The sequence below is a fragment of the Trichosurus vulpecula genome, chromosome 3 (assembly GCF_011100635.1).
Source record: "Trichosurus vulpecula isolate mTriVul1 chromosome 3, mTriVul1.pri, whole genome shotgun sequence".
Taxonomy (NCBI): domain Eukaryota; kingdom Metazoa; phylum Chordata; class Mammalia; order Diprotodontia; family Phalangeridae; genus Trichosurus; species Trichosurus vulpecula.
Window position 1 is genome coordinate 334985492 of NC_050575.1, and position 19408 is coordinate 335004899.

General features: G+C 40.7%; 1 protein-coding gene across 4 annotated transcripts in view; it reads left to right on the forward strand.

The window, feature by feature from the left end:
* RTN4 (reticulon 4) overlaps positions 1-19408 on the forward strand; it is a 157560-nt gene that overhangs the window by 74222 nt on the left and 63930 nt on the right. The window contains exon 1 of one of the 4 annotated variants that reach the window (XM_036748861.1): positions 10931-11895. The exons of 2 other annotated variants lie outside the window; for them this stretch is intronic. In XM_036748861.1, coding sequence (XP_036604756.1) covers positions 11325-11895 — 571 coding nt within the window. In that variant the 5' untranslated portion in view covers positions 10931-11324. Of the gene's footprint in view, positions 1-10930; positions 11896-19408 lie in introns of those variants that run through there. One more of the 4 variants, XM_036748865.1, reaches the window with a different exon arrangement.

Here is a 19408-nt window from a genome sequence, read left to right on the forward strand (position 1 = left end):
TGTCTTTGGCATTTTTGGGTTGAGAAGTCTGCTAACTGCCACAGCTCTGATTCATGGCTCTGAGGCCTACTCTGCCCCATCTACTCCTGGTCTGGTCTGTCCTGGTGCGGCCCAAGCTGGGCTGTGCTGCACTCCCAGTATGGCGCAATAGACCCTTCCCAGCAAACATCCAGGCTGTCTTGGGCTGGAGACTTGTTTCCCTCTGTTATTTTGTTGGTTCTATAGCTCTATAATTTGTTTAGAATCATTTTTACAGGTATTTGGGGAGATTTAGGGGAGAGCTTAAGCGAGTCCCTGTTTTCCAGCTGCCATCTTGGCTCCGCCCCCCTCCAGTTCAAAATTCTAATGCTAAATTAATTTTCATAATTCTGTACCTTTAATTATACCTAAGATTCTAACATAGGGATCTTAAATTTACTTAATTTTGTTTCCTGGTAAGAATTTAGAAAAGTAAGGGAACAAAATATGAATTTGACCCGATAATTTCAAATGTGGGTACCGCCCACCCATGCCCCAAGGAGAACCCTTCTTCTCTCTTGTGTTTCCTTGACAAGTACTTATTGCCCTTCATTGACTCAGGTCCATAGCTAGTTTACACACCTGAGCTGTACTCTTGTGTTTGGCCGTTCAAAAGAGGCTATACCTTCAAGGGGTTAGACCTAGAAGAGGTTGGGGGAGACAGAGGCTATACACAGACACTGACTCTCTAGTAAATGATGCAGTTCCAGGGATAATAGTAGCAGAGAAAAGAAGCAGAGGAAAGAAAGGACTGCAAAACATTCATGGGGTGAACCGGAAATGTCAAGAATGTCAGCTGGCAGCAGTGGATCACTCACTGGAGGAATTCCTGAACCAAGTAAAGGATCTGGATCAAGCCGGGTGCTTCGGTTGGCAAAGCCAAGAAGCAGTAAGGCCCCAGGCCATGATTAGGAGGAACAAACCCAGACTTTGACCTTCACTGTTATTGTGATTGTGGAGACTGTGGCAATCTGGTCAGCTCTCTAGCAGGTTGGCTTTCTAGCAGGCAGCTAGGTGGTGCAGAAAGAAGAAGGCTGGGCCTAGAGTCAGGAAGACCCAAATTCAAATCTAGCCTCACAGTTTTGATGCTGCGTCACCCTGAAAAAGTCATTCAACCTCCGTTGGCCTTAGTTTCCTTATCTGTAAAATCGGGATAATAATAACACCTCTCTCTCAGGGTTGTTATGAAGATCAAATGAGATAGTAATTGTGAAGGGCTTAGCACAATGCCTGGCACATATTAGGTGCTATGTAAATGTCAGCTTATTATTATTAACAAACCTGAATTTTCCAGCTTGGGAGTCATGATCTCAAGGTAGTGCTATAATTGAAGTAACTGTCCGGACCCCTAGGGACCTTTTGCTCTTCGAAGTGGAGTACCCTAGAAGTACCATCAATTAGGAGGGCTGTTTATAAGTCCCATCAAGGCTGAGGATCACCTGGAGGGAGTGAGGTAAAAAGGGAAGGAATGCTGGGAACATGAGGGGGATGGGTTGGTTAATGTTTAATAACCAACTCTCTAGGGAAAAAATGTACACATGATGAACTTTTCAATTTAATCTTTTTTTTTTAAGTTTAACACTTTCTGAAGTCTAGACAATAAATGAAACAATAAAACAAGTCCTGATTTGTAGCATTTGCTTCAAACAAAAGTTTCTCTTGAGCCAGTTAATAACTGGTTATAGCACACCCTTGATAAGGGAGTGGTGGACGTTGCTTTTCCCTTATAATGAGGCCCCATAGAACTATAAATGTGAAATATTGTGCTGCGCCCATGTACTCTACTTGAATAGCTTTCAAGCATCCAGCAGGCCACACATGGCCCCCAGGCCCTCAAGTTTGGCCCTTTGACTGAATCTGAATTCAATATAAGGGCTTCACTTGAAGACCTAGAGGGTCACATGTGACCTCGAGGTTGCAGGTTCCCCGTGCCTGACTAGGGTGACTATATACATTACAGGGCATCCCAAAAGTCTTAGTGGAGTTTAAATCTTTAATAGGTCATATCTGAAATGCAGCTCAGTTCTGGGCATAACCTTTTACCAAGGGAATAGATAAGCTGGAATGTGTCCAGAAAAGGGTGACCAAAATAGTAAGTGAACTAGATAACATGCTATATGAAGATTAGATAACAGCACTGGTAGTAATATTTAAATCTTTTCTTTTTCAAACTAGAGATAACTTAATAGCAATTTTCAAGCATTTGGGCTGTCATGTGAAGAAGGATTAGACTTGGCTGCTGAGGAGAAGACTAGGGTGGAATGATTCAGAGGAATTTGCAGAGAAGCAAATTTAGGGGGAAGGGAATAAGCGTACCTACTACGTACCAGGCGCTGTGCTAAGCACTTTTTACAAATACCATCTCATTTGACTCTCACAACAACTCTGAAAGGCAGATGCTGTTATGTTCCCCATTTTAGAGTTGAGGAAACTGAGGCCAACAGAGGTTAAATGACTTGCCCAGGGTGACACAGCTGGTAAGCGTCTGAGGCCAAATTTGAACTCAAGTCTTTCTGACTCCAGGCCTGGCATTCTATCCATTGTACTGCCAGCTGCCTCTGGATTTAGGTCTGATGGAATGAAAAACTTCTTAACAATTGGAGTGAAGTAAAAATAGGCTGGTCTTCCTTAAGAGATTGTGGGGCCCCTCTTACTGGAGCTCTCCAAGGGGAGCCCTTGCTGAGTGTCGTACAGGCAATTCTTGCTTAGGTATGAATTGGACTAGATGACCTCTGAAGGCCTCTCTACTCCATCTGTAATTCTGTGATTCTGGCTATTTGTCTCTAAGCAAGGAAACTTCTCCCTAATTTATATCCTGGTGTCCAGGATGGTCAGTTCATTTTCCATGCTCTTTAGGACCATAGCAAAATATCTAGATGGTACAGCAGATAGCACCTTGGAGGTGGAGTTGGGTCAGTCATGTCCAACTCTTTGTGACCCCATTTGGGGCTTTCTTGGCAAAGATACTGGAGGGGTATGCCATTTCCTTCTCCAGTTCATTTTACAGATGAGGAAACTGAGGCAAACAGGGTTAAGTGGCTTGCCTAGAGTTACACAGATACTAAGCGTCTGAGGCCAGATTTGAACTCATAAAGATGAATCTTCCTAATTCCAAGCTTGCTTCTCAGGCTTAGGAGGATCTGAATTCAAATTCTGCCTCAGAGGCTTAGCTAGCTGTATGACCCTGGAAAAAGTCATAACTTTTCTTAGTCCCAAATTCCTTACCTATGAGATGGTGATGGAAACACCTACCTCATAGGCTGTTGTAAGGATCACATGAGATAACATATGTAAAATGCCTTGCGAATCTGAAAGTGCTATGTAAGTGCTAACTCTTATTATGATATCAGAACAAAACTTAAGCAGTTCTCTGATACAAATAGCCAAACCAGAATGTTTAGCAGTCTAGACGTACCACAATTTTTGAATCTTGACAAGATAACATCAAAGATATGTTCACTCAATGATCACTTCAGAAATTATCATGATTCAGCAGCCAACAAGTAATTTACTAAATGTTTAACATGTGCCAGACAGAATTTGCATTTTGCCTCTAGCTATTCCCATATTATGGAATATGAAAGCTGGACGGGACCTTAGGATCATTCAATCTAATGCCTGAATTGTACAGATTTGGAAACTGAGACCCAGAGTAAATTGACTGCCCAAGTTTATAAAGTTAGTAAGGGGCAGAGCTCAAAGCCAGGTCTTTTGGTTCTAAGTCCAATGGTCTTTCTACCATATTCCAGCTGCTTCTCTTCTAAAATGCCTACTAGCAAACCAAGTAAACTGATTCCAGATGTTTCTGTGGAGTAATAGGCAATTTTCAAATTATTATCATTGCACGCTTTTATCTTTTACAAATTTTGTGATTTTTAAGCTCTCCTCACACCTTTTAGTTTTAGACACAAATTACCACTTTTTCCTTCCTCCTTTAATTATACTAGTAACAGTACGCAGATTCAACCTTACTCTTAGGCACAAATCAAATAATTTAATTTCTTAGAAATAACTGAAACAATAGATCATATGTATAGCATTATATATAAAATTATTTATCGTCATCATAGTTAAAATTTGTATTGTGCTTTAAGGTTGCAAAGTGCTTTACACGTATTATCTTATTTGATCCTCGCATCAGCCATATAACATAGATGAGCGTTATTATTCTTATTTCACAGTTGAGGAAACTGAGGCTTAGAGAGGTTAAGTGATTTGTCAAAGGTCACTCCGCTAGTAAATGTCTGAGGCAGAATTCAAACCCAGGTCTTCCTGACCCCAGGTATATCACTCTTAATCACTACTCCAGGTGCTTTTGTTTTTTGGTAGGGTGGCTAGGTGGGGGACCGTTGTCAGAGCTGTGTTGTTTTGTTGTCCTGATGTTAATTGCTACTGACTGTTGTTACAATTGTCATTTTCTAGGATATGCATTGTATTTTTGTAAAACTTACGGATGGATGGATGGATGAAGAAAAATAGTCCTTTTAGATTATTTTGGTTGGAGCAAATACAAAGGCAAACATGTGACTACAAGAATCTTACATAACTAAGCTGAAATTGATAGATGAAGTCCCTCCGAAATTTCTCCTACTGCATCACTAATCTGTATGTGTAACTGAACATTTCAGAAGGATTTTAGCAGTTCGGGTTAAATTAAGGTTCTTGGGGAGAGGGTGGGAAAAGTTGAACTGCCACTGTGTATCCCCAGTGCTTGATAGAAAAGTCTGTCCTACAAAAGAGCTTTTCTTTAGTACCTTCTTATATGTATCTATTTGCCTGCGTGTGAAATATATACATATATATGCACATATGTATGTATATATGTACATATATGCATATGAGAGAAATGTATATTTTCAACGATCTGACACATTCTCAAATGGATCTATGTCCTCAATTAGATGGAACCACTAATGAAGATTGCAACCATGGCAGCCATTCCTATATGACTCTTGTCCTTGTTCTTCCAGAAGTTTACTGCAGGGGGTCCACCCAACATGTGAAGGGCTTTTTTCTGACTTTATGAAGATACTGGTGAAGCACATGGGCTCTTTAATGGAACATGAGACCAGTCTGTCTTCTTTTTTCTAATTTTCATTTCCCCAATGACTTTTTTTACCTAGTTCTTTTTTTTGAAGATTGCTACTTGTTACATGTTGGAGTTGTTCATACCCATCACATACCACTCCATGACCCTCTGTGTGATACTCATTTTTAATTCTTCAGACATTGTGGTATTTGACAGCTGGAAGCCATACAGAAACACTTGCTGCTATTTAAAAAAAAAAGATGTACCTTTCTTTCTGAAGACATTTGGGCTTTAAAGAAGCTTTGCAATTTCCTAAAAGCAATTCAGCCAGTTCTTCTTCTGTTTAATTCTGAGGCTCATTCATTTTTCATTTGTATTGTCTGTCCTGGATATAGGTACCGGTAGACAAGGTCTAGAGGTTGTCATCTAACTGCATGGCATTATCTGGGCAACAGATTCTTTACCATTTCATTTTTCCTGTGTAGATTTTTTCCCTCTTTCAGTTTGATGGATAATTTAGAAATATATTTCATCAGTTTCTAAAAATCAATTTCATTTAAAAATTTTAAAGACTAGAGAGAAGCAAAATTACATATTTTTAGCATGTCTTTTATTTAAAGGGAAAATGTCAGAATCTTGTCTTTGTATCACTTCCTCTCCCTCTCCTGCTCTCTCCTCTTGCCTCCTCACCCTAGTTATAATCTGATACATATTTCACAGAATTTTAGGGTTGAAAGGGACTTCAAAGACCATCTACCTGGAAAAGAATCCATCTATAGTGTACCTGGCAAGTGTGCATCTGGCTTCTTTTTTTTAAAGATCTCTAGTAAAGGGGAACCTGAGGCAGCCCAAATTAAGCCTATGCCTTGCATCTTTATAAGTTTTACCCACAGTTTCTACTTTTCTGCACTCTGCAGTTAAGCAGTGGCATGACTCCAGTGGCTTCCTATTATCTCCAGGATCAAATAGAAAATGTTCTGTTTGGCAGTCAAAGCCCTTCATAACCCTCCCTCCCCAATCCTTACCTTTCCAGTGTTCTTACCTCAGATGACCCTGGAGGAGAGAGTAAGACTGACTTTGTACAGCCCTGTCTCACTTAAATCCAATTCACTTGAAAGTCAAGACATCACACTGCTGATGTCATTGGTCCTCTTCGAGAATGAAGGACAAACATCAACAACAACTGTGTGCCACGTACTCTTCCATCCAGTGACACTCCACTTCTCAGCTCTGGACATTTCCTCTGGCTGTCCCCCCTGCCTGGAACACTTACCCTTTTCTGCTCAGACTACTGACCTTCCTGGCTTCCTTTAAATCCCAACTAAAATACTATCTTTTACCAGAAGCTTTCCCCAAAACCTCTTAATTCTAGGGCCTTTTCTTAATTAGCTCCTATTTATCCTGGGTAGAGCCTGCTTTGTATATATTTATTTGCATGTTGTCTCCCTCATTAGATTGTGAACTCCTTGAGGGCAGGGACTGTCTTTTGCCTTTTTTTTTTTAAATTATCAGTGTTTAGCACTGTGCATGGCATAACACACGTTTATTGATTGACTGAAGGAGAACAAGTCTGTTTCCTCTTCTACATTGTACTGAATCAAATAGTTGAAGACAGTTATCATGTGCCCAGTGTCTTTTTCTTCTGCTAAGAAATATAGTGGTGGATCAGTGGAATAGATTAGGTATATAATATATAGTAGTGAAAGACCATACTGATCTAGTGTTTGATAAACCCAAAGATCCAAGTTTTGGGGGGCAAGAACTCACTATTTGACAAAAATTTCTGGGAAAACTGGAAAGCAGTTTGGCAGAAACTGGGCATAGACCAATACCTCATACCATATACAAAGATAAGGTCAAAATGGGTAAATGATTTAGACATAAAGGGTGATTTTATAAGCAAATTAGGGGAGCATGGAAAAATTTACCCTGTCAGATCTATGGATAAGGGAAGAGTTTATGACCAAACAAGAGATATAGAAGATCACAGGAAGTAAAATGGATAATTTTAATTACATGAAATAATTTTTTTACACAAACAAAACCAATGCAACCAAAATTAGAAGAAAAGCAGGTAACTGGGAAATGTTTTATATTAAGTTTCTCTGATAAAGGCCTCACTTTTCAAGTGTATAGGTAATTGAGCCAAATTTATAAAAATAAGAGCCATTCCCCCAATTGATAAATGGTCAAAGGATATGAATAGTAAGTTTTCATTAGAAGAAATCAAAGCTATCTGTGGTCATATGAAAAAATGCTCTAAATCACTACTGATTAGAGAAATGCCAATTAAAACAACCTTGAGGTACCACTTCACACCTATCAGATTGGGTAACACGAAAGAAAAGGTAAATGGTAAATGCTGGAGAAGATATAGAAAACAGGGACACTAACACATACTATTGGTGGAGTTGTGAACTAGTCCAGCCATTCTGGAGAACAACTGGCAACTATGCCCAATGAACTAGAAAACTGTGTATATCCTTTGACCCCGAAATACCACTACTAGGTCTGTGTCCCAAAGAAATAAAAGAAAAGGATGGATACACACACACACACACACACACACACACAAATATTTACAGCAGCTCTTTTTGTGGTGACAAAGAATTAGAAATTGAGGGGATGTCCATTAATTGAGGAATGACTGAACAACTTTGGTATGTGATTGTGATGGAATGCTATTTTGCTATAAGAAATAATGAGCAGGATGGTTTTTAGAAAAACTTGGGAAGATTTATATGAACTGATACAAAGTGAAGTATCTAGAACCAGGAGACCATTGTATACTATAGCAGCAATATCGTACAATGATCAGCTGTGAATGACTTAGATATTCTGTCATACAATCATCCAAGACAATTTCAGAGGACTTAAAATGAAAAATGCCATCTCTAGAGAAAGAACTGATAGCGTCTGAATGAAGATCAAAACATACTTGAAAAAAAAACTTTATTTTTCTTGTCTTTTTTTCTGTTTTATTTTGCAACATGGCTAATATGGAAATATATTTTGCATGACTGCACATATATAAGCTATAGCAAATTGCCTTTTCAATGTGTGTGGGAGGGATGGGAAGGAGGGAGCAAATTTGGAACTCAAATTTTTCAAAAAGAACATTAAAATTGTTTATACATGTTATCAAGAAAAAAATATAAAATATAGATATAATAAATTCAATATGTAATTTTAAAAAAGAGCATTCAATTAAAAAAGGCCTCCAAAGAACTCTTCCATCCACCAGATAATCTAGTATTACGCTGGGCATACAGTAGGCACCTACTAAATATTTGTTGAATTTATTTTTAAAAAATGTTTTATTCTGAATTTTATCAATACCAAATAATATAAGCATTTTCACATAGAAAGGAAAATAGAAAAAGATTGTACATGATGCTACAAATATAGATGCTGTACAGATTGCTCTTCTTTTTAAGTATATGATAAGTTCAACATGTTATTTAAAAAACAACAGAAAAACTCCTATGGCCAAAGGGCTAAAAAAAGTGCATACCCTTTGACCCAGCAATACCACTACTAGGTCTATATCCCAGAGAGATCAAAGAAAAAGGAAAAGAACCTACTTGTCCAAAAATATTTATAGCAGCTCTTTTTGTGGTGGTGAAGAATTGGCGGTTGAGGGGATGCTGATCAGTTGGAGTATGGCTAAACAGGTTACTTTGAATATGTTTGTTTGCATGGGTCCCTCATTGGATTGTAACCTCCTTGAAGGCAGGGATTGTCTTTTGCCTCTTTTTTTGTATCCCAGGTGCTTAGCACAGTGCCTGCCACATAGTAGGTACTTAGTAAATGTTTATCAAATTAAATTCTCTGGGCTAAACACTCCCATTTCCTTCAACTGATCAACTGTGGTATAAACTGATCCTTCAAAATTCTGGTTGCCCTTTTCACCTGTCTCCTACAACTATTTTAATCACTTAGATGGCATTATCAATGGGTACTGAAGGGAGAAGTCCTAAGTGCTATGTCATGTCCTATGTTTAGACCCTCCCAAATTTAGACCTTCCTTCTCCGTCAAGGTCCAGCTTGGGCATCACTTCTTCCATGATGATTTCCCTGATCTCTCCATCCTCTAGCTGAAAGTGATTTCTTTCTCCTCAAATTTTCTTCCAGCCCTTTGAATTTCTCCTTTGTCCTTTTCACAAACCAACTTTGCATACTACTTGTGTCAGTGCTGTACTCCCTGTTAGCTCTGGTGTCATGCAAAAGAGCACTAGTTCTAGAATCAGAGGCCCTAGGTTCCAAACTTTGAGCAAGTCACTAAACATCCCTGGTTCTTGGTTTCCTCCACTTGAAAACAAGGGGGCTGGACTAGATGGCCCCAGAGGTCCTTTCTCTTGTTCCAGATCTTGTTCTGATGACAAGGGCAGTGGTGTTTTTCATCTTTGTATTCCCAGTGTCCAGGACAGTGGTTTGAACACAGTGGGCATAATCAATCAGTCCACAAGATTTTACACTGTGCTATGCACCAGGGATACAAAAGAAAAATGAAAGAGCCCTTGCATCTACATGTCCAAGAACATAGAGAAAAATACAAAATTGATATGAGATAATTTAGGTGGTGAGGCGTTTGTTGAATCGAATCTTTGAATTAAAGACAGGTTACAATTGTGGGAAAGTGCTGGACCATAAAGTTTCATAACTTATGTTTAATCTACCTCAGATAAATCATCTGGCCAGGTAGAAAAGTTTATTATTTTCACATACATAAAAAGGGGGGGGGGTTATTTTTTTCAATGTTCCCTCTTCTTGGAATGAAACTGCATAGTCAAATTGAGGCTGAGTCAATATAAGTTAGAATCTTTTTGACATGTTTGAGGTTTGAATTTTGTTTAAAAGACCATTTTGAATAGCCAGCAATTTCCAGTGGCAAATTAGGGGAACACCTTGGAAATGAAAACTATATTGCAAACAAAAAAAATCTAAATTTCTAGGTTTTGATTCTTGTATATGCTGAAACCAATTTTTCTAAATTTCAAACACAGTAGAACGAGGGTCAAGTTCAGTCCTACAAATCAAAGCAGGGCACTGAATGAACAGCCGAACTTCCAGACCACCTCAATCATCAGAAATCTCTAATCATAAAACTGAGTCGACTTGAAAATGTACCATGAATCAAGTTAGCTCCCAGACATAGAAGCAACCTTCTTCCTGTAAGGCTCCCACCCTCCACCCGGATGACTCATCTTCCCACCACGTGAAAAGGCCAAGCGCAGGGTGAAAAGGCTAAAACGTCCTAGGAGAGAGGTGAAAAGCCTTCGGAAGGGCTCCTTCTCCTCCACTCTTCATAGCTTTGGCTTCCTGTCTCCATCCCAGGTCAGGGACTGGAGGGCAAAGGGACTCTTGAATGTGGTGGTTTGTTTTGGAGAGCTCCACGGTGAGATGAAGAAACCACTTTGGTATTTTAAGTCTTTTAAGTCTTGTCTTGTTTATTGAATTAAAAAAAATTAAGACCCTCCCCGCCTCCTGGACCCATTGCACCTATTTTTTTTTTCTCGGTTCAGTTTTCTGCGAGGGGGCGATTTTCCCCTTCTCCAAATGCCCCCTTGGCCCACATATTATGGTACTTCTCCCACCCTTTAACCTATAAACCTGCCCAGTCCCAGCAGCCAGCCCTATCCCAGGCGAGCATCCCCAAGAGGCCAGGGCAAAAATCCCCCGGTCCCTAAGCCCCGCCCATGAAACCTCGCTCCCCTCCTCCCCTTCCGCGGCTAGAGCGGGGCTGCAAACCCTGGCCCTGGGTTCCCCTTCCCGTTCTCATTGGGGGGTCCGGCCGTTCTTTCCCTGGATCCCACCGTCTATTGGCCCATGCTTTGCGCGGGAGCCGCCCTTCCCTTCAAGCCCCGCCCCTCCCCGCCCAGCGGCGCGTTTCTCCCCGCCGGAGTCGCGCCAAAGTGGGCGGAGAGTCTCTCGGCTCTGCTAGCTCGCCTCCCTCTGCCTGCCTCCTTCCCTCCCTCCCTGGTCTGGGCGGCGGCGGCGGTGCCTGGGGGCTGGTGGGTGGCGCGGCGCAGCGCAGAGCAGCGCAGCTGCGGGCGCCGAGGCAGGAGGAGCCGACTCATTGTTCCGGCCGCCGCAGCCGCCGCGCCCCTGCCCGCCTCTCTCTCCCTGTCTTTCTCTCTTTCTGTGTCTCTCGATCACTCCTCATCTCCGCTCCTCTCGGCGTTTCCCCGGATCCCGGGTGGAGAGCCCTCCCCGCCCCGCTTCCTCCCCTCCCGGTCCCTAACCCAGCAGCAGCAGCATCCTTCCGAGCCCGGCCATGGAAGACCTGGACCAGTCGCCCCTGGTCTCGTCCTCCTCGGGCGCCGCCGCGGGCCCGGCCCGGCCTCAGCCTGAGTTCAAGTACCAGTTCGTGAGGGAGCCCGAGGACGAGGAGGAGGAAGAGGAGGAAGAGGAAGAAGAGGATGAGGACGAGGACCTGGAGGAGCTAGAGGTGCTGGAGAGGAAGCCGGCCGCCGGCATGACTGCTACGCCGCTGCCGGCCAACGCCGCAGCCGACGCGCCCCTCCTGGATTTCGAGAAGGAGTCGGTGCCGCCGGCCCCCCGCGGGCCCCTGCCCGCGGTGCCCCCCGCAGCCGCGGAGCGGCAGCCCCGCTGGGAGCCCAGCCCGGTGTCCTCGTCCTCGCCCTCCCCGCCGCCCTCCGCGGCCGCTGCCGCAACCCCGGACGAAGACGAGCCCCCATCCCGTCCCCCTCCCCCGCCTCCAACGGCCGGCGTGGGCCCCCACACAGATCCTGCGCCCCCCGCCTGGACCCCGAGCACCCCGGCTCCGGCCGCGCCCCCCTCTACCCCGGCCGCACCCAAGCGCAGAGGATCGTCGGGCTCTGCTGGTGAGTGAGCGCCCTCCCCCGTACTGTCCAGTCCGGCTGGGTGGGGAGGGCTGCGGGTGGTGGGGGTCCTGCCCGCCCTTCCCACCTCCTCCGAGCCCCCGGGAGCGAGGTCGAGGGAGGAGGGTGGAGCTGGGGATGGTTGTGGTGGGGATGGCGCTAGTAGTAACTGTGAGTCCGGTCTTCCTCGGACTTCTTTATTGTCTGCGTTTCAGCGGCAGGGACCATGTGCGTCCTCTTCTCCCGCCGCAGTGTCTCCACACCCTGCCCTGCTCTTCTGCCTCTTTGTCTGTTCCAGCCCCCCTCCCCGTCCCTAGAGTTTGTGGTTAGTCGGAGAACGGAGGATGCATGTACTAAATAACGAGCATCTGGGGGCAGTGGGGCGGGTTTGGTTTCTGGGTCTGGGGGCCCTTTGACTCTGCCCTTCCGAAGGCTTTTGGTCTGGTCCCCCAGTTGACTCCTCCTGGGGAAGGAGCCAAGTTCTGGGTAGCCCTAGTACTCTGCTGCTGCTGCTCCAGCCTTTCTTCCCTGGCCTGCCCTCGGTGGTGGCCGCCTGGATTCTGTAGCGATGGGAAGAGCGCCTCCAGCGGTGCTGAATGTGGAAGCCTGGGGAGGGAGGCAGTTTGGGCCGAGCCCTGGTGCCACCGCCCAGTTCTGACTCTGATGCGCTGTGATGTGGCGTCGGTGCTTGCAGCCACTGTGAGCGGGGGAACGCCATCGTCCTGTAACTGCTGGGTCGTGCCTTTGGAGGAGGAGCACACCTGCCAGTTTGCTCTGCCGCAGCATGGGACGATTTGTTAAAACATAGGCGCATTCAATCCCTATCCAGTTTCTTCTGTGCTCTTAAAGGAAAATTAAAAAAAAAGGCAAAATGGTTGACACTAAAAAAAAAAAAAAAACCAAACCAAAAACCTGTGGATTCTTTGATTAGAACCAGCCCACCAAGGAAAAGATAGCGTTTTTGAGATGTCAGTGATTCTTTGGGTAGTGGTATTGAAACATTTTCCTTTCTCTTCAGGCATTTGAACTGTTAATCGTCTTTGCAGCATTTTATTACGCAGGATTTAAAAATATGCAGGAATTTCTTTTACATTGGATCGATTGGTAGAAATTCTTTTTAGTTTAAAAGAGACTCAATTCTATAAAGCTTGTGAAGATTACTTCAACTCCTTATTTGATTACTTGAGTATGTAGTATTTATTTTTTATGAATCTTCCATCTTAGCTAGGAGTTCATTTTGAAAGGAAACTTAAGCTTGTTAAAAATTTAAGAAACTTCATTTATTTGGTGATGCAGTTTTGATTAATACAGGGATTCTGTGGGGAAAGGAAGCGATTTTACCAGTACAGCAATTACTTAGGTGGTCAAGAACTAGCCATTGTAATCTGCAAAAATTTATTCATAAAACCATAGAATTTTAGAATAAAGAGTTAAAGATATTACTAAGATAATACTCTCATCTCACAGAAAGGGAAAACCAAGCTTCAGAGGAAGAGTGTCTTATTCAAGGTCACACTGTAGTATTTTTTTCCTTAATGAGAAACTAAGAAAAGACCCCTTTCAGCCTTCTGTCTTTTGCTCAGACACAAAAGAGAATGTTATTAGGGTGCAGAGGGTATCCAAATAATAAGAATTCATCCACATTCCTGTTTTCTGTATTAGAAACTCTTTGTTGTGGAGACTAATGGACACATTTGGGAGATGGAGGAAAAGATGGAAAGAGAACAGTATGAAAGAGAAGTAAAGAACAAATTTGAAATATGGAGACAGTATAAGTTAGACAAAATATTATTTAGCGATCTTACAAAGACTTTCAGGAAGTAACTGAACTTATGAAAAGTGATGATTGATGAAACAATAAAATCTCTCTTAGTATCCTGATCACTTATGGGTTCAGAAGGCAAAAAGACTCGTGTATTTGGAGATGATCTTTATTCAATTCTCCTTAGTTTTTATTAAAGATGTACTCTGAAGTATACTGTGGGATACAAATTGAAAAATGACATAGAACCTGCCTCCAGGAGGGGGATCTGCGGAATAGGCAGATATTAATGCAAGTCACACATAAATGAATCCCTGTAAGCAATATTGAATCGAATTATAAGAAACAATACAATCATCTTCACGGTTAGTTTTGCCAAAACCAAGAGCAACATATTTGGGAATGTTGCTCTTTGTTTCATATATAGTGTCATGTTTTATTTTATTAAGCTAGCCCTCAAATCCCTGGACATGTATAGAATTTAGAGCTGAATGAGACTTTAGCAACCATTTACTTCATTTTATAGATGAGGAAACAGACCCATAGGGGATGTCAAAGGATATTGTCCCAAGACCACGTAGTAAGTTAACAGGCCTTGGATTTGAACCCAGATCATTTCCCCATATAATACTTTTTAAAAAGAACTATACCAGTTTCTCTTTGTACTTTTAAAAAGATTAAGTCTCTTAAAATGAGGCGATTTTAGGAGTTGTAACGGTCATTATTGCTATGCCTGGTTCTGACTCTAAGAACCACATCCTTAGATGGATTTGAAGTGTTGAGAAGGGCTTGTTGCAGCTAGATAAAGAATCGAAGGTATGTATGTAAGTCTGACTTAAAATTCTGCATTCCTAATTCTTGCCTGTGACTTCTAACTCAGAAATTGTGAGTGTGGAGTAAAGCTGTCTAAACAAATTATCTTTTAAACTTATGTCTTTTACCTGGTCTCATTGCTTGGATGGCCTTTTTGTGCTTTGTTAGGCTATCATAGCATTCTTGATTGTGTGTTCAACCTCATGGGACTCCCCCCCACCCCCCAAATAGAAGCCTTTTAACACAATCTCTATTTCTCGTCTCTCTTCCCCCCCTCCACCTCCTGCAAGTTTGACTTGGAATTCTGAGGATTGAAGAATTATTTTAACCAGTTTATATTAGTAGAAACATTTTCAACTAGGAATGATCAACTAGATTGTCTCTTGCATCATCCTGTATATAAAATGGTGCCTATATCCAGAAGCATAGTGATAATGACCATTACAACTCCATTTTAGAAGAACTTTTTAAAATCTACTTGTATTTTGTAAATTTGAGGCCTCCCAAAAGCTTTCCTTGGGGGAACTGTTCGTTTCCGGACAGGGGTAGTTATGGCACAGACCTTAAGTTTTAACAATATCTATTTGTGGGGAGGAGTATCATTGGGTTACTTATTCAGTGTGGAATACTATCTTGCTAATGACTAATGAAAAATGCTTTTGTGCTTACTAGGTGCTCTGAATCACATACTCCTTCAACCTTGAATTGTCCTTACCTCACTTTATAAACTAATTTTTTTCATACTTTTTTCTGGAATTTTGTTAAATATGAAGTTCTGACCCTTTAAGGGAACCCATTGACAGAAGTAGAATGATTAAACTGTTATATTCTAAAGAACACTAGCAATGATTTAATGGCTAAGTTTTATGTTCACTTTTGAAGGTCATCAAGGTCTATAATACTTTTTCAGTCTTAATTTTCCTTGACCTGTCTGCAATATCTTTCACCTACCATTCCCCCCCCCCTTTTTTTTTTGAAACTTTTTCCCTTTGTCATTGAAGCCTTTTTTTTCTTACTAGTATTCCTTTCTTTCCTTTGCTAGTTCCTCTTCTTATCTTATCAAGTTTGGGTGTTGCCCAAGTTGTAGTCTTAAACTAAATGCTTTCTATATAATATACTGCTTTAGAGACTTTCTAAAAGTCTTTTATCCATTATCTTATATCTGTAGATCTGTTTCAATACTTTATTTAGTCACATTTTTTTCCTAGACTTCCTAAATTCTTAGTTATTTATACAACTCACCTTCTGTAGGCTAGCTCAAAGCATCTTTGGGACAGTCCATGAGGAGGCAGAACAATATGGTTGATATGTAGCTCCTCTTGTTTAAACATGGTTTTGATTTCTTCTGCTATCTTTATATAAACCTCATGGACTTACTGTACAATTGACTGTTCCACTGTCATTTTAAGGACACTATATCTAAAACTGAGCTGGTTGAAGTAGTGGAAAGGAAACTGAATTTGAAATTAGGAAGACCCTAGTTCAAATCCCAGCCCTGACACTTGCTGGCTGTGCAAACTTATGTGAATTACTTTACTTCTTAAAGCTTCAATTGCCTCATATTTACGATGAGGATAATATTGATGCTTTTCTCCCACAGTTCTGTGTGTTTTGTAAACCTTCAGGTGATACAAAAATGTTGAGTAATATAGTATTGTTGTTTCAAAACTAGCTCCCTCTGTTCATTTTGCTTATTTCATTTGCTGATATCACCACTCTATCACTTAGGCTTGAAACATCAGTCATCTTTATTAATTTAACTCTCATATTTTTCAATAGATAAGTAGTGTTCCACTAGAAATGGTTTAGGACAAGTCACTATCATGCTATTATTCATTTATATTTAATATTTTAATGATTGCACAGATGGGTAACATGACTGCTTTTTATAATTGAATAAAAGTATTGAGTTGCAAACTCACCTTCCGTAAACTTGCTTTAAACATTTTCAGGACAGTCCATCAGCAAGAAGGATGATGGGAATGATACATGCCTTATGATTTTGATTTCTGCTATTTTTATTACTAGAATCTTCACTCTTTCTCCTGAAATGTCTTGGCTTTGTCCTTTCTCATCTTGACATTCCTACCCTCCTGGCCATTTCCTATCTTCAACATGCTGGCTGTCCTGGATGTACAAAGAATTATAAGACTTCCTGTTCTTAACTGGCTAACAATCTGATGACATAAGACGTCCACATTAAAAGTCAAAGCAGTATGCAATATTGGGTGCTCTAGTCCCATGGCACCAACGGGTGCTGCTTGTCTCAAATTGGGTGTACCAGAAGCACTTGAAAACTAATCACATCTGATGCAATTTCCTCCTCCTCCCTAAGTTACCTAGTTTTAGTGAGAATCCTACCATCCTTTGTAACCCAGGGTTGCAGGCTCAGTCAGCCCCTGCTTTCCACTTTCACTCTTAAACATCTCTTGTATCTAGTTATTTGTCAAATCCTGGCAGAATTTGTATCCAAGACAACTCTTACATCCATTCCTTTTTTTTTTTTCTACTCACCATCCTACTTCTGGTGTCATCACCTCTATCCTCAAGTAAGGCAGTTGTATTCTAGTTGATCTCCTGTGTCCAGTGTCTCCCCTTTCCAATTTACACTCTACATAGCTGCCAAATTGGTATTTCTGAAGTACACATGTAACTATGTTACTCCTTTCTCGAGAAGGTTTGTTGGCTTCTTATTGCCTCTAAGATATAATATCAACTAATCACTTTGACATTTAAAGTCAAAGGCATTCTTACCTAATGACTAGTGCTGCACCTGATATCCATCTCTCACCTCTGTGACTTTGCACCTGCTGATACCCCTGCCTGGAGTGCTTTCCTTTTTCATCTTTTCCTTTTGGAATCTTTAGTTCTCCAAGTGTCAGCCCAGGTGAAATCATTCTTACTGTTAACATTCTTCCCTTATTCCCCGAATTACTTTGTACCTATTAGGGTAATGCCTGGAGCGTAGTAGGTGCTTAATAGATTTTTATTATATTTAATTGATATGATATAAATGAGTGATATACTTACATCTATCATACAACACCTTTTTGTTTATCCTTCACACTTCTGAGTGCCTTTTCTGTCCCCTTTCCCCAGTTCTGGTATTTGTGTAAGGGCACAAGTTTATTTATATCTTTCATAATTTTTTAGACTTAGATTACATCTTCTCTCAGGTTTATCAGACTGCCCATCTTAACTTTTAAAAGTGGTTTTGCTTCATATGAAAGGGATAGAATTGTTCTCCTAGGACAAATGACAAAATACCAGATTGATAACATCTATTGATAGAGCCATTAATGAAATTTTTCCATTTTATCTGAGATAGTTCATTAAAGGGTATAAATTAGATTAACAAACTTTATGAATGATGGCCCTTGGTTCTAATTTATTTGAGAGAAAAAAATCCAGGAACATTTACAAAAATTTTTCTTGCACACATTCTCATTAGAAAATTGTCTGGTTACCATAATAAACTTGACTGATTTAGAGAATCATTGAATTGTACAGTTGGAAGGGGCCTCAGTATCCATCAGGTCCAATCTCTACTTGAAAAGGAATTTCCACTAGAATGTCAGATAATTGGTCTTCTAGTTTTTCTTGAAGACCTTAAAGGAGGAGGAACACATCACCTTTCAAGGTAGCCTTCTCCATTTTTTAGACAATGCTAATAAGGAATTTTTTTCCCCTTAGAGAACATACTCAAATTTGCCTCTTTGCTAGAGGCAAACAAATTTAATTTCTCTTCCTCGTCTTTGAGATACTTAAAGAGAGTTAGATCATTCTACAACGCCTTCCCCCCCACACCCCCATTCTTCAGGCTAAAACATCTCTAGTTCCTCCAACCTATCCTTATATGAAATATGAGAATGTCTATATTGGTTTCCCGTGCTGAGATGATTTGAAAACTTTAGTGGGCTGCAATCTCAGTTTGAATTAATATTATGATAAGCTCTAACTATAAAAGAGCTAAATTAGGTGGAAAAGACATGTGAAGTATGTCTGCTGTAAAGGAAAATCACAAAATTGTATTTATTTTTAGTAGCATAAGTATATATAGGTCATCTTAAATTATCAAGTCATATTTAGAATAATTATAACTTTCCTTCAGTAATACAGATAGACTCTTGACATATATGTATGATGATGGAATTTTCTTACAGCAAGTTCACAGATAATTGTGTTTATCATTAATTTCACTTGTGATAAAATTTTTCTCACTTAACATTCTCACAGAAATACTTGATCGAAAATTTCCCATTGACTAAAGCCAGGAATACAGTGACTTGTAATACTATTTTTGCCTTACTGTGCTAATTCCTCAAGTTTCAATGTATTAGTTTTTTCTCATTCATAGAATTGGTTCCCCCCATGGGTTTGTTAAGAGTACAAAATGTAGATAATTAAAATTCATTTGTCTTTACTGCCATTGTTTTTACATATGCGTTATAAAGCAGAAAGTCTTATTTCAATTAGTGAACACTACAGAGAATAGGTGTTATTTCTTGATATAATAATTTGACAAGCATTTATTAAGTGCCTGCTGTGTTCGAAACTGTGTGCTAAACACTGATGGAAGTATAAATCTTAGTGTCTTACGTGATCCTTGTCTTCATGGAACTTAACAGTATGGTAGAAAATTAGAACATATACATTTGCAAGTATTATACATTGTTTCACAAATATTAGTTGTGAAGCAAAGCTTTTGCTCTTTATGAAATATAATCTAATAAAAATTCAGATATGTAGTGTTCTCCATGCACACGTGGTAACTGAATATGCAAGATGGAGAAGAAAGAATCAAAAGATTTTGACATGGGAATTGGATGAATGGTGATACCACAGTTAGCATTAATTGTGCTTGTCCTTCATTTTCGAAGAGGACCATGACATCAGGGAAATGATGACATGACTTGCAGTTGACTTTGATTTGAGTGAGGG